The sequence below is a fragment of the Erinaceus europaeus genome, chromosome 12 (assembly GCF_950295315.1).
Source record: "Erinaceus europaeus chromosome 12, mEriEur2.1, whole genome shotgun sequence".
NCBI lineage: Eukaryota > Metazoa > Chordata > Mammalia > Eulipotyphla > Erinaceidae > Erinaceus > Erinaceus europaeus.
Window position 1 is genome coordinate 50,247,908 of NC_080173.1, and position 15,731 is coordinate 50,263,638.

At 52.4% G+C, this 15,731-nt stretch overlaps 1 protein-coding gene across 1 annotated transcript; it reads right to left on the bottom strand.

Moving 5' to 3' along the window:
- Positions 1 to 304: 304 nt before the first annotated feature.
- PPP1R1B (protein phosphatase 1 regulatory inhibitor subunit 1B) lies at positions 305 to 15,160 on the bottom strand. The gene is made up of 7 exons (XM_007530942.3): positions 14,739 to 15,160; positions 12,740 to 12,800; positions 12,480 to 12,502; positions 11,995 to 12,070; positions 8,751 to 8,957; positions 1,169 to 1,288; positions 305 to 1,088 (listed from the first exon to the last, which is right to left on the bottom strand). The coding sequence occupies exons 1-7, from the start codon at positions 14,817 to 14,819 to the stop codon at positions 1,039 to 1,041; spliced, it is 618 nt and encodes a 205-aa protein (XP_007531004.2). The 5' UTR covers positions 14,820 to 15,160; the 3' UTR covers positions 305 to 1,038.
- Between the last annotated feature and the right edge of the window lie 571 nt (positions 15,161 to 15,731).

Here is a 15,731-nt window from a genome sequence, read left to right on the forward strand (position 1 = left end):
TGTCTTTGTTATTGGGTTACCTAGACCTGATACTGTTGGAGGGAAGGGGAAACCTCAGGAGGGAGTCCTATGGTGTGGCCTTTGGCGTTCTCTTTCCCCAGTCAACCTCCATCAGTCATCCCCTACAGGGATCAAAACTTGTCTGGTCCTTCCTAAGAGCGACTTGAGTTTGATGCCTGCAGGAATGACTGCTAGATGAGGGACTGGACTCTAGGGTTGAGGCCCTGACCTCTGGCTGTCCTATTAGGAACCCTGTGCCCTCCTCCTCCCACTCCTTTTCCCTGAAAGAGGAGTCTCGGCACAATTATCTACAAAGGTTTATTACAGCGCAGAAGCAATTCAGGCCTGGAGTCGGGGAAGAGGGGAAGGGAGCAGAGCAGCTGGAGGACAGAGGGAACCAGGGTCCTCCCACCATGTGCCCCCCACAGAAGGGTATATACTAGGCAGCATTCCTGGCATCAAAGCACAAACAAAACGCAACAAAGCACCCTCTGCCAGTCCATCTTCCAGGAACCCAGGCTGGAGAGGAGCAGGGTTAGAAGAGTAAGATTTCCAAAAAATTGAAGCTATGGAGAAGGATGTCTGAATCCTGGCTCCTGGTATAAGCCAGTGAAGGGAGAAGAGGGAGTGATAAAGAACTAGGGGCACCTACAAGTTCTCAGCACCCCCTTCCCCCAGATCTTGGGGTCCTGCCCTGTGGGTTTCCTGTGGCCAGGGGGAGAGGATCTGGGGAGTAGGATCAACCTTGGTCCCATCACTGAATGTTCCAATGCAAGCTCTTGCGTTTCCTGTTGGGTGGATGGATGGGGGTGACTGGCAGGGGGAGGCATCAGGCAGCAAGTGCCCAGGGTCTCTGGGCATCAGCCAAAGGTGGGCAAACAAGCAAACACAGACCAGCCTTATTCTTCTAGAAGTCAGAAGCCTCAGACCTAGCAAGTGAGGAGATGGGTACAAAACAGGGTGGGGACACTCAGAGTGGGTTTCTGGGGAACAGTGATGCCCCCTCCACTTCCTTCCAGGAGATGCAGAGCTGGGTGCCTATGTGCCTGGCTCAGGTAGGGCAGGATGGTGCGGCTCCTCCCCAGGCTCTGCAAAACAAGCAGAAAGACTCAGATCTACCTGTGTCCACAGTAACCCTGCCACCCAATCTCCCAGACCCAAGCCTCACCATTTAGTGCCTGGTCTCCCACTTGGTCCTCAGAGGTTCCATCTCTCTCAGCCTCATCCAGAGGGGGTGGGCGCTCCCAGGTTCCCTCCAGACCCTGGCTACAGGTTGTCTTCTGCCCAGCTGTGAACAGAAAAGAGGCTAGAAGCAGTCTCTGGGTCTCTCTGGCTGTGTGGAGCATGAGCTGTGTCTCTTGGATGGCTGGAGCTAAACTTTCTTTCAGTATTTTTTGTTATTGTTGTTTCTAGAGCTTCACTGCTCCAGAACAGTGATTTCAGGTAGATAGATAGATAGACAGACAGACAGACAGACAGGCAGGCAGGCAGGCAGACAGACAGACAGAAAAACAGACAAACCACAGCCTCAAGGTGTCCTTCAGTGAAGTAGAAACTGTGTTAGGGGGCGAAGTGGTGGCGCATCTGGTTAAGCGCACATGTTACAATGCACAAGGACCCAGGTTCAAGTCTCTGGCCCCCACCTGCAGGGGGAAAGCTTCACAAATGGTGAAGGAGGGCTGCAGGTGTCTCTCTGTCTCTCTCCCTCTCTATCTCCTCCTTCCCTCTTGATTGCTGGCTGTCTCTAGCCAATAAAGATAATAAAAAATATTTTTTTAAAAAAGAGAGGGAGTTGGGCAGTAGTGCAGCAGGTTAAGCACAGGGGGCACAAAGCGTGAGGATAGGTGTAAGGATCCCGGTTCGAATCCCCGGTTCGAGGCCCCGGCTCCCCACCTGCAGGGGAGTTGCTTCATAAGCGGTGAAGCAGGTCTGCAAGTATCTGTCTTTCTTTCCCCCCTCTGTCTTCCTCTCCCCTCCCCATTTCTCTCTGTCCTATCCAACAACGATGACATAAATAACAACAACAATAATAACTACAACAATAAAACAGGGAAAATAAAAGGGAATAAATAAATATTAAAATATTTTTAAGAAAGAAAGAAATGGTGTTAGAACTCAATCCAGGTCAGCTATCTTGATGGTTCAAATTTTATTTTATTTATTTTTGCCTCCAGGGTTATTGGTGGGGCTTAGTGCCTGCACTACAAATCGACTCCTGGAGGCTATTTTTTCCCTTTTGTTGCCCTTCTTGTTTATCATTGTTGTTATTATTGTTATTATTGTCATTGTTGTTGGATAGAACAGAGAGAAATCGAAAGAGGAAGGGGAGACAGAGAAGGGTAGAGAAAGACACTTGCAGACCTGCTTCACTGCTTGTGAAGTGACCCCCCTGCAGGTGGGAATCCAGGGGCTCAAACTGAGATCCTTATGCCGTCCTTGTGCTTTGTGCCCTGTATGCTTAACCCAGTGCGCTACAGCCCAGCTCCCTATTTTATTTATTTTTTAGGTTTTTTTCTTTTAATATTTATTTATTCCCTTTTGTTGCCCTTGTTGTTTTATTGTTGTAGTTATTATTGCTGTTGTTATTGGTGTCATTGTTGTTGGATAGGACAGAGAGAAATGGAGAGAGGAGGGGACGACAGAGAGGGGGAGAGAAAGACAGACACCTGCAGACCTGCTTCACTGCCTGTGAAGCGACTCCCCTGCAGATGGAGAGCCAGGGGCTTGAACCGGGATCCTTATGCGGTTCCTCGCGCTTTGTGCCACGTGTGCTTAACCCGCTGCGCTACCACCAGGCTCCCTTTTTTTCATTCTTTTTTTTTTTTTAATTAATTTATTTATTTATTTATTCCCTTTTGTTGCCCTTGTTGTTTTATTGTTGTAGTTGTTGTTGATCTTGTTGTTGTTGGATAGGACAGAGAGAAATGGAGAGAGATGGGGAAGACAGAGAGGGGGAGAGAAAGACACCTGCAGACCTGCTTCACCACTTGTGAAGCGAGTCCCCTGCAGGTGGGGAGCCGGGGGCTCGAACCAGGGTCCTTACACTGGTCCTTGTGTTTAGCGCCACCTGTGCTTAACCCGCTGTGCTACTGTCCGACTCCCTTTTTTCATTCTTTATTTCAAATAGAGAGGAAAAGGGAGAAACAGTAGCACACTACTTCACTGTCCAGGGAGCTTCCCTCTGGTGTTATAGTGTTTTCATGTGGTGTTGGGCTGGCTTTATGCATGGTAAGGCACATGCTCTATAGATGAGTTGTCTCCCAGCCTGGAAGCTAGGCTCACAGTGTAGTGGAGAGAGCACTGAACTAGGATAGCTCTTCCAATGAGTTAGCTTTTAACCTATCGCATAAGGCTGTCTGTGTCTTTATGAAAGGGATGATGGGAGATAAATCCTTTAAGATCATAATTAGGGCCTAGAGGTAGATCACTGGGTAGAACACATGACTTGCCATACATGAAGGCCTGTTTGTTTGTTTTTTAACATTTTATTTATTTTAATGAGAGAGAGATACCAGAGCACTGCTCAGCTCTGGCTTATGATGGTGCTAGGGATTGAACCTGAGACCTCAGATCCTCAGGCATGAAAGCCTTTTGCATAATCACTATATTGCCTCCCTAGCCTAAGACCCTGGGTTTGACCCCTCACACCACATGGTGGCACCATGAAGCTTCATGGTTGGTGGAGTAGGTGCCGTGGTGTCTCTCCTCTCTGTGTGTGTCTTTCCCTCTCTCGATTCTCTTAAAGAATGAAGAAACTGATTCAAGGAGACTAGTCAGTGGTATCACACATGCACAAGTCCCTAGGTTCATTCCTTTATGATACACTTAAGAAGAAAATAAAGGGTTAAGCGCATGTGGTGGGAAGCACAAGGACCGGCATAAGGATCCCGGTTTGAACCCCGGCTCCCCACCTGCAGGGGAGTCACTTCACAGGTGGTGAAGCACGCCTGCGGATGTCTATCTTTCTCTCCCCCTCTGTCTTCCCCTCCTCTCTCCATTTCTCTCTGTCCTATCCAACAATGACAACAGCAACAACAATAATAACTATAGCAACAATTAAAAAAGGGCAACAAAAGGGAAAATAAATAAATAAATATAAAAAAAGGAAAGACTGGCTAATGATCTACCCTGCCCAGGTAACCAGGAGCGCCCGAGGGGTGGTAGTTGCTATTTCTCCTAGGAAGCCCTATTTTGACTCTTTGTCCTATTGCTGAAAATGCATTAAAAATGTTTTTATTGGGAGTTGGGCTGTAGCGCAGCGGGTTAAGCACAGGTGGCGCTAAGCTCAAGGACCGGTGTCAGGATCCCGGTTCGAGCTCCCCACCTGCAGGCAAGTCCCTTCACAGGCGGTGAAGCAGGTCTGCAGGTGTCTGTCTTTCTCTCCCCCTCTCTGTCTTCCCCTCCTCTCTCCATTTCTCTCTGTCCTATCCAACAACAACGACATCAGTAATAACTACAACAACAAAACAACAAGGGCAACAAAAGGGAATAAATAAATAAAATAAAATAAAAAATTTAAAAAAATAAATAAAATGTTTTTATTTATTTCTTAATTGTATAGAGACAGAAATTGAGAGGGGATGAAGTGATAGAGAGGGAGAGAGACAGACACCTGCAGCCCTGCTTCACCACTCACAAAGCTTCCCCCCCCCCCCACAAGTGGAGACCAGGGGCTTGAACCTGGGTCCTTGTGCACTATGATGTGAGCACTTAACCAAGTGGGCCACCACCTTGACCTTTACCCTATTGCTTTTCCTAAAGGAACAGCTTCCTTTCACTTCCTCTCCACCTGCCCTCGGGGTGGGGGTGGGGGAGTGTCTCAGCACTAGCTGATGCAACTTTTCTAGCTGGAACTTTTGCACCCATGGCTCATACTCTTTCCCCCTATGCCAGAGATTCCAACAGGAGGCCCAAGCCATTTTGTTTGGGAGAAGAATTGGACAATTTAAGCAGGGGTAACTGGCTGTTTATTCATCCCTACAAATCACAAGACCAATTTTTTTTTCCCCACCAGACTTATTGCTGGGGTGCTGGGGTTCGGTACCTACAAGACTCTACCATTCCTGGCAGCCTTCTTCTTTTTTGGAAGAGAGTGAAAGAGCAGGAGAGAGAGAAAGTCAGAGATGGAGAGAAAGGGAGACACTTTTCCTGCAGCATTGTTCTACCACTCATGCAGGTGAGGATTAGTGACTTGCATCCAGGTCCTTGTGCATGGTGACTTCTATGGATGCTCCAGTGGCTGAACCACCACCAGGCCTCTAGGATTTTTTCCTCCTTTTTTTTTTTTTTTTTTTTTTTACCAGAGCACTGGACAGCTCTGGCTTATGGTGGTGCAGGATTGAACCTATTGAACCTGGGACTTCAGAGCTTCAGGCAAGACTGTTTGCATAACCATTATGCTATCTACCCCTGCCCCTTTTTTTCTCCTTCAAACCAGTGGGTTAAGCACACATGAGGCAAAGCACACAGGACCAGTGTTAGGGTCCTGGTTCGAGCCCCCAGCTCCCCACCTGCTGGGGGGGGCAGTCACTTCACAAACAGTGAAGCAGGTCTGCAGATGTCTATCTTTCTTGCCCCCTCTCTGTCTTCAGCTCCTCTCTGGATTTCTCTCTTTCTTATACAACAACAATAGCAATGGCAACAACAACAAGGGCAATAAAATGAAAAAAAATGACCTCCAGGAGCAGTGGATGCATAGTGCAGGCACAGAGCCCAGTGTTAACTCTAGAAGCAGAAGAGAGAGAGAGACAGAGAGACAGAGAGGGACAGAGACAGATGGGGAGACCAAACTACCACTCCACCACTTATGACACTTCCCTTGGCATGATGCTCTCAAGGGGCTTGGGCCCAGGTTCTTACACATGGTAAAGTGTGTACTCTACCAGGTTAGCTATCTTCCAGCTCCCAAAACCAAAAAAAAAGTAATAATTAATGTACAAAAAGAGGGATAGACATGCCACAGCCTCCTGTGACCAGGCATGGAAGAAAGTTTAAGGTTTAAACCCTTCCTTCCTAGCAATTCTATGGGTCTTGGTACAAGATATTCTGTGGGCATTTTTTGGATCTGGGAACCCTAGCTCTAAAGGCTTTGGGAAAGGCCCTGGGACATTCCTGGTATGGTCACTTCCCAGGCAGTGGGGGCAGAGGTACAAAGAACCAGGTTGGCTCTTGAAAACCAGGTTCTCCATGTAGACACTAGAGGGCAGCATCTCACCTCCAACCTAAGAAGAAAAAGCAGAAATGCTCAGCAGCCAGCCCTCTGCTCCCAGCGGAGATTATATCCTACATTCAGAAATCTAGGTGGTGGCTGCACTCGACAATGTCGGTCTTTTACCTCCTTGCACCCCCTAAGTGCCATGAATGGGAGCTCTAGCCTTGGGTTTAGCTTCAATCTCACATGTTCTTGCCTTAATTCTAGGGCCTGAGAAGAACAATGCTGAGGTTAAGGAGGCTAATCCCTTCAATGTAGAAAGTACATATGCATCATATTGATGCCCAAAAACTTAATCACAGGGTGGCTGGAAGGTGGTTCACCTAGTAGAGTGCACACATTACTGTGCAAAAGGACCCGGGTTCAAGTCTCAGGCCACCACATGGGAGCAACTACCTACAGGGTGGGGAGTCGGGGAGCTTCACAAGCAATGAAGTGGTGCTGCTATGTCTCTCTTTCTCTCTCCTTCTTTCCCTCTCTGTCTCTCACCCTCTAGAGGAAAAAAATGGTTGCAGGGTAGTGGAGTCAAGCCCTAGTGATAAACCTTGTGGTGAAAACAAACAGGGGCTAGTTGGTGACACACCTGGTTAAGTGCACACATTACAGTGCACAAGGACTCAGGTTCAAGCCTCTGGTCCCCACCTGCAGGGGGAAAGCTTCATGAGTGGTGAAGTAAGACTGCAGGTGTCCCTCTGTCTCATGCCCTCTCTATCTCCCCCATCCCCTCTCAATTTCTCTCTGTCTCTAATAATAAATAAATAAAAATATGAAAAAACTAAACTGTTATTCCTTGGCATTCACAGGAGACTGATTTCAACAGAGCCCTTCAGATACCAAAATCCACAGATGCCAAGTCCCTGAATGTTGGCCATCAGTATCCACAGCCAAAGAAGGTTGGCTGAATCCGGGAATCTGGAACCAGAAAACAGAAAAAAAACTCCAACGTGGACCTGGAGGTGGATAAAGTGTTGGATTCTCTAGCATACAGTCCCAAGTTGGATCTTTAGCAGCACATGTACCAGAGGATATCTGGTTCTCTTTTGTTCTCTCTTCCTGTTCCCCTTGCTAATAGATAAATCAAATATTTTTAAAAAGAAAGTTGAAAAAAAGAAAACAGACATAGAGAGAAAAAAGAAAGAAAGGAGAAAAACCACTAGGTAGGGACCAGGAGATGGCTCACCCAGCAGAGTGTGTGCCCTATCAACGGTGAGGCCCTGGGCTTGAACCCCAGCATCATATGCAAGTACCATAGATAGCGTCAGGGGGGGCACCTTTGGAGAGTGGAGCGATGTTGTGGTGTCTCTCCCTCTCTCCTCTCTCAAATTAATGAAAAATAAGCTTGGGGAAGCTACTATACATGTAAGGTTCTGGACTTGTTCCCTGGTGCCATAAAAAAGAAAGAGCTGGGGGCCAGGCAGTAGTGCAGCAGCAGGTTAAGCGCACATGACACAAAGCACAAGGATCCCAGTTCGAGCCCTCAGCTCCCCACCTGCATGGGGGGGGTCACTTCACAAGTGGTGAAGCAGGTCTGCAGGTGTCTCTATCTTTCTCTCCCTCCTCTCTCCATTTCTCTCTGTCCTATCCAACAACAACAACAGCAATAACAACAACAATAATAATAACAACAGTAAACAACAAGGGCACCAAAAGGGGAAAAAATAGCCTCCAAGAGCAGTGGAATCATAGTGCAGGTACTAAGCCCCAGCAATAACCCTAGAGGCAAAAAAAAAAAAAAAAAAAAAAAGAGCCCCTGATCTAAGTGGACACCTGTAGTTCAAGCCCATGTTTGTTAAACCCTGCAGCACAAGGGGGCAAGTGGTAGAGCACCCGACTGAGTGCATATGTTACAATACACAAGGACCCAGGTTCAAGTCTCTGGCCCCCATCTGCAGTAGTGAAGCAGTGCTGCAAGTGTCTCTCTCTCTCACTCCCTCTCTCTATCTCCCCCTTTCCTCTAGATTTCTCTGTCTCCATCCAATAAACAAAATAATTTTTAAGATTTAAAAAATATTTTTACTCATATTTATTTATTTATTCCCTTTTGTTGCCCTTGTTTTATTGTTGTAGTTATTATTGTGGTTGTTACTGATGTCGTTGTTGGACAGGACAGAAAGAAATGGAGAGAGGAGAGGGGGAGAGAAAGACAGACACCTATAGACTTGCTTCACCGCCTGTGAAGCGACTCCCCTGCAGATGGGGAGCTGGGGCTCAAGCTGGGATCTTTATGCCGGTCCTTGCGCTTTGTGCCACATGCACTTAACCCGCTGCACTACCTCCCGACTCCCATAAAATATATTTTTAAAGAAAGGGCATAAAATATATTTTTAAAGTACTAGGGCAGGGCAAGTCTCACTGGAAGAGGTGTGTGCCAAGACAGGGAGCAATCAGGCCTCAGGCAAGCTGAGTGTGAGGCATCTATGGGTGAGAGGATGGGGAGGCGCTCCAGGGTTCCCGGCCTTTCAGAGCTGGAGGGACATGTCCCAGGACCCCCCCCCCCCAATCCACCACATAAGCCAGGTTTCACAGCCCCTTTGCTCACCAGAGCCCCTGCTGCCCTTCAGAATTTCAGCCTGGCTGTCCTCCTCCTCCTCGTCCTCGTCCTCGTCCTCCTCATCCTCATCTTCATCTTCCTCCCTTGGGTAGCCCAGCTCTCGAAGCTCTCCCAGTTCATCCTCCTCCTCTGAGGCCGGGTTCTCGCTCAGGTTGCCAATGGACTGCAGGTGGGACTCTGCGATGCGCTGCACGGCTGGCACATGGACCGAGAAGGCAAAGGTCAAGGCCAAGAAATAGTCAACGGAGCTGGAGCAGCATGTAGCCCAGCCTCCTTCCCATGGCTGGGGCAAAAGCCAACTCCTCAGGGGCCCAATTAGAAGGCTGAAGGCTGGAGGTCAGCGTCCAGGGGATGGGGGTGGGGGGGAGTGGTGGGGGTAGCCTGTAGACCAGAGCAGAAGCAACAAGGAATAAACTCTTGATCCTAGTTGACCTTTAAGCTGCCCAAATATGCTGCCGCCATCCCCAGAAACTGGCATTAGGCAGGCCCCCCCACACACACACACACACCACAGGGTGTCAGACTGGGCAAGACCAGGCAGACTCAGCTTAACATTCTCTGGCTGGGGGACTTGCTCCTCTAGGGAGTCACTGGAGACCATGTCCGACCGCTACTGGTCCAGGCAGAAGGCCCAGGGCCTGCGCACAAAGGGCTGGAGGATCTTATCCCTTTTAATTACTGGGGGTATTCCCAACCTACTCACCCAGCTCCATCACCACCCTGTGCTGACCCCACCCTCTGGCCTGGCTCCATCATAGACATCACCCCACATACACCTGTTCCAAGTTCCAAGGGGCAGAACAGTTCTACAACTTGGAACATAGCAGCCTGCAGCCAGCAGAGTCCTTGCTTGGGGATGTGGCGTGCTCACAGTCCCCACAATCTTGACCCACATCCCCAAGCTTCCAGCTTCCTCTGTGGTGACCTAGAAAGCAACAAACACCCCCACCCCCCCAACACCACCAAAGCCTGCTGGGATAGGGCCTAGGAAGAGAAAAGCGTGGGTAGCTAGAGAGAAGTTACTAAAAGGAAGGATCAGCAGCTTAGGAGGAAGCCCCAGGACTGGGGGGGGGGCTCTATGCCCGGGGGGGGGGGCAGGGGTTTCAGGGGCAGAGGCACAAGGGGTATAGGAGCTGACTGAATGTGAGAGCATGAGAGCACTTCACAGCCCAGAGACAAGAGGTGGACAGACTGGGGGGAGTGTTGCAGCAGCACCAGCAGCACACACACACACACACCCCAAAGCCCAGAATAGGTAGATACAGGCTGGAAGTCCCCGGTGCCCTGAGCAGGGCACTATCCTCCTGCCAACTTAGGGACTGAGCACAGAGGCCGCATTGTGTGCTTGCTGCCCCACCCTGCCCCCAGCTCATAGCCTAGGGCCTCCCGCTGGCTCCAAACAAGCTACCCAGGCAATAAAAGCCCAATAAATCACCTTGTCCCGGTCTTGGGGACACAGCAGAGCTTCACCTTGAGCCAAACAGGAGAGCTCAGCCTTGGGGAACCTTCCCCCTCCAGGTTCAGGATTGAAACTCAGTCTGTGCTTACACTCCCACACCCCCATCCCAGGAGACATCAGGAACTTTGCTTTGCTCCCAAAGAAGCTGAAGCTGGCAAAACTGTGCCCTTCCAGAACAGAGGGTCCAGGGAGGCTGCAGGAAGGGAGGAGAAGTGGAGGCAGCTCCCCCAGCAGCCGGGGGAGAACTGAGTTCGTGAGCCAACTTGAACGGTGACAATAGGTGTGTGCAGAGCCTGGCTGCCTCCCGCGCCTCCTCCCTGCCTCTTGCCTCTCAGGCTCTCTGGGGTCTCTCCCTCACCCTCCCACCTGTCTCCTTAATCTGCTTTCTTATCTTCCTCCAACCCAACTACCCCTTCATGAGCTCCAGGGCTCCCGAACACCCCCAGATGGCCTGCCCTGTCTCTCCTAGAGGCCCACCTAATGTACAGCCAGTTGCTAGGATCAGTTGGGGGCCAGGGGGATATTAATTTCTGGCCCTGTGCTTTCCACCCCAGTCCTCTAGTGCCCACAATGAAGTGTCCATCTGAGATGACACGCCTCCCTCACACCTGCTTCAGAGGCTACCCTTCCTCACTCTTTCAGGTGGGGATTCCTTCCTGGGGCTTGCTGTCCCTTCACCTTCATATCCTGCAGGAAGAGAACAGCCCCTGCTGCCCCTCTCCATCTCCCCTCCCTGCTCCCTGCTCCCTGCTCAGCCTGGCTGACAGTTACACCTGTTGACCTTGGCAGGTGTTGGGGACACATTCAACCCACCCCAGAAGGGAAGCTCAACACACCCTTCTGGTCTCCCTCCCTCCTTCAGTGGGAGGAGGAGGTGGCCACACCCCGTCTGTCCCACCTCCCTCTCCAGGTGCACAGTCCCTTTTCCCTCAGGACGGCCTGTGATTCCTGGTGCCTCCCCTTTGCACAGCTGTGGCCTCCTCCTGGAATGCCCTTCCTCCCCTCCCTGCCTCCAAACTTCAGCTTAAGCATCCTCTCAGAGTCCCCAGGAGTAGAGGCCCAAACTCTCTATTAATCTGCCCAGTGCCCCCCACCAGTGCAGTCTGGCATACACTGGGGTACACTGGGCATGGAATAAGTGTCAGCTATAGGGACAAATCACCTGCTCCTGCAGAAAGAAAAAAGCAGCCTGAGAAGCCCCCAGTGAGCAGATCTGGTAAATGTCACTCAAAGGAGAGGGAGAGAGGGAGCATGGTGGGCGGTCAGAGCACACTAGTGCTGGGAGGAGGGACTCGCTGCTGGGTCTGTGTGATGCCTGCTGATCACCTGAGGCCAACTGCTTCTTTTCTGTCCACAAGCTGACTTCAAGACCCCCAGTCATCTCATCTGGCCCCTGGGTTCCATTATTTTTTTCAAGGTCAAATTAAGAAGGTGGTGTCTCAGGGCCAGGTGGTAGTGCAGTTGATAGGTCACACATGCTACAATGTGCAAGGACTTGGGTTCAAGTCCCTGATCCCTACCTGCAGGGAGAAAGCTTTACAAGTGGTGAAGCAGTGTTGAAGATCTCCCCCCCCCCCCGCCCCACTTCCCTCTTGATTTCTCTCTGCCTCTGTTCAATAACTAAGTAAACAGTGGTCTCTCAGTAGAAATTGAGGATACACAAGACAATGGCCTCCCACAAACAATGGTCAACATTTCACCACCACTCCCCCAAGTCAGCCCAGCCCCAGGGGTCAAGGAGACAGACAGACAGACAGGTGGGGGGAAGAGTACCTTTCAGTGAGGGGGGTGTGTAGGCACAAGGATTGGGTCTCTTCGATTTGTGATGGTGACCCTCTCCTGAGGCTCTCTGCAGGGGTGGGGGACAGGTTAAATAGGCTGCTTCCCTCAGCCTTCCCTCCACCCATGGTAGCCTAAGCCCCTTAGCCTCTCCTGAGGACCCCAGACTGTGCTGCACCTTGGCTGAGCCTGGGGTGTCCCCTTTGCTGGAGAGAGCCTCCAGAAGTAGTGACCTGGCTCCCATAAGACCCTTGATTGCCTTTCCATGGCTCTCACCAAATTTAAACAAAGGAAAGATGAAGGCAAAAGAGCATCCACTGGTGGCCCCGACACCCAGACTCTCACTGGAGGTACCTATAGATGTGCTAGTGGGCACCTAGGTGTCTTTCTGATGTGATTTTGTAACTTAAAAGTTATCCTATCCACCCAACCCCAAGGGGCCCTGGCATCCCTCCCCCCAACTGGCTCTGAGAACTCACCTGGTGGGGGGAGGCTTCCTCCTCTGTGAGAAGAAAGAAAGAGAATCCAGATTACTTTCCCAAAGGGCAGGGTGCCCTTTCCTTCTAGGTGCTGGGAGGTGCCTGGTCAGTAAGTTAACCCAGCAGAGGGAACCCCCACACACACACACCTCACCCACCCATCCTCCATCTTCAGCTCCATTATGGGACTTCACCAGGGCTCCCCAAAAGATATTAATGTCAGGGTGGGCTGGGGGGAAGTGGGCAGGGGAGAGGCCCACCTGGTGAGGAGTGCTCTGAGAGCCGGAACAGCATGGCAGGGGTTGGTCTCCTGCGCCGAATCTGAAGGAGATGGGAAAGAAGGGGGAGGGGACAGAGAGGTGGAGGGAGGTGGCAGGACAGACACCTGCAGCCCCCCACACCCAGGCAGCAGGGAACAAACAGTGCTTTAGAGTCCCTCAGGGAACCTTTGAATCAAAGGCTGTCAGAATTGAAAGGAATGCTTAACTCATACAGCCCCCTCATTTCACTGAAAACTCAAGGCCCAGAGAGGCTGAGCAAAGAGCTCAAGTGACACAGCACACCAAAGGAGAGAAGAGGACCAGCCACTGACTCAGCCTGTTCCCATAGCTACTCCAGATATGGCATCGTCCCCAGCCAGGACTCCTCATCTCTTGTTTTTGAAGACAGAAGACCCCTGGAGCTGACTTCCGTTGGCTGCCCCATGGGCCATGGCACCCATATAAACCTGTCACCAAAGGTCAACTCAAGAGCTGCAAAGAAACTGGAGCTGGCTGCTGAGGGTGGCTGAGTTGGGGCCTGACAGACACCATAACCTCATACTGGCAGGCGAGAATTCTACCACTGAATCACCAATGCCCTCATAACCGCATACTGAAACTCAGCTGCGGGCCTGAGCCTCAGATTCAGAGGGGGCTGGCGTCAGGGTGGGCTTCTGGGCACCAAGTCTGGACACCTGCTGCTTTTAGAAATCCTCACTTGAGTGGTCCAGGAGGTGGCACAATGAATAAAGCATTGGACTCTTAAGTATGAGGTCCCAAGTTCAATCCCTGGCAGCACATGTACCAGAGTGATGTCTGGTTCTTATTCTCTCTCCTCCTATCTTTCAAATAAACAAACAAAATATTTTTTTAAAAGTAAAGGATGACGGAGGAGCTAGTGGGGGCTGTATTGTTACATGGAAAACTGGGAAATGTTATGCATGTACAAACTATTGTATTTACTGTCGAATGTAAAACATTAATTCCCCAATAAAGAAATTTAAGAAAAAAGAAATCCTCACTTAGTTCTCATTTCAGTAAATAAATAAGTAAAAGGATCAATAAACTGTATCTTCCAGAGTATAGGAGCCAAGGTGAATGGGGCTATGAGGTGAGGGGGCACCAAGCACCCCTGACTACGCCCCCCCACACACACACACTCACCCAGGTTGGCAGTAGGATCACAGTTAATTGGGTCTCCGCTGAGCTCCAGGGAAAGGCTGGACGGGGTGGGGGGCAGGGGGAATCCAGCCGCTTTAAAGCCCTTTCCCTGCACGCTCCACCACTGCCCTGGAGACCACGAACCCCAACCTGCCCCTCCGCAGCCTCAAAAACTGACTTTGCCCCACTCTCACTGCTCTTTTGGGAGCCCGGGGTGCCGGCAACAAGTGACCCCCGGCTAGGTGGTGCAAGGAGAGGCGCTCTAGCTCTCTGCCTCCCCAACCCCCTCTGGAGACCTCCCAGCGCTCAGGAAGGTGCTCCTGAGGACTCGGTAGTCGGATTTGTGCTCCCCCCGCCCCGCTGTGCCCCGCATCTGGCAGTAGTGGGAGATCAGAGCCGGTTTCGACGACCCTAGGCCGGGTGCGGGCAATCGGGCACCGAGCGGTGGGGAGACCCCTCGGTAGAATGGGGTCAATGTACCAGTTTTTCCTCATATCTACTGGCGCCGGCTGGGACCCGGGCGGGGGCCCTCTGAGGGTAGCCTGGGGAAGGACACTCTGCAGGGTCCAGAGGGCAGTCCCCCCGCACCTCCCGCTGGCAGCGCCCCACCAGCACCACTCTGGCGGCCCTCAGTTGTCCCGCCCGGGATCAGGACCAAGGCCCCGGGAAAAAGTTGCACAAAACTCCAGCGAACTTCCCGCGCCCCTTGCGCCGCGCCCGAGGCCGGCGTGCCCCCCAACCCCATGCCCAGGTCAGCTCGCACCAGGCAGCACCCCCTGAACGCAGAGGGGCCGGGGAGAGCTGGGGGCGCTGCGGGGAATGGGGCGCGGCCCCTTACCATCTCCACCTGGCGGGGGTCGAGCTGGCTCGGGGGCGCGGGCACCGAGAACTGGATCTTCTTGCGGTCCTTGGGGTCCATGGCGCTGGGGGCAGGGGGCGCGCGGCTCCGGGTCCCGGGCTGAGGGGCCGGCTGGACTCCCCGGCGCTGCTCCACGCGCCGCGCCGCCAGCGGGCTGTGAGTGAGGAGGGAGGCCGGAGGAGGGAGGAGGAGGGCTGAGCTCGGGTAAAAATACCGCGCGGGAGGCAGGAGGCAGGAGGCGCGAGTGGGAGGGGTCGGCAGCCCTGGTCCCGCTCCCCCGCGCTCACTCGCTGCGCTCCACCCGGCTCCCCGCGTCTTCTCCTCTCCGTCTCTCCCTCTCGGCTTCTCTGCACCCCGCCTCAACCTCCCTACCCGCCTCTGCGCTTCTGGGGCGCTCGCGATCTCACCCCCTCAGCCCAGCCTCGGGGTCCTCAGCCCCCCCCCCCCCCCCCCCCCCGGCTTGGCACTGGCGCCCCGGCGCGCGGTGGGAGGGCGTAGGGGAAGCGGCCAATGAACGCCGAGCGCCGCGCCCCGGGGGCCACTGAGGGTGGGGAGCGGGAGCTGGGGCTGGGGGCCCCCTGCAGCCTCCCCAGAACTCCGAAGCTGCATTATTGATGGAGTCCTGCGGGGAGGAGGATGGGGGTGGGTGGAGGGGGACTCTGGCCTTAACCCCTTCTGGGCCCGGGAAACCCGTGAGGTCCGGGACCGAGTACCAGCATGTCACGCTGTAAATGGGGGTGTCCTAGAAAGCGAGTGAGTGTGAAAGAGCGGGCTGTGCGTGGGAGGACACGTGTCTGTCTCTGTGGCGGGCTGGACTGTGTGTGCGTGAGTGCCAAGGCCCTGCGGTGCCTGTAGCTAGTGAGTGTGTGTGTGTGTGTGGGGGGCTATTGAGTGGGGGGGTCGCACAGTGTGAGTGTGTGTGAGTCTCAGTAAGTGTGTCAGAGTGTCAAGCATGCAGGAGTGAGTGGCAGA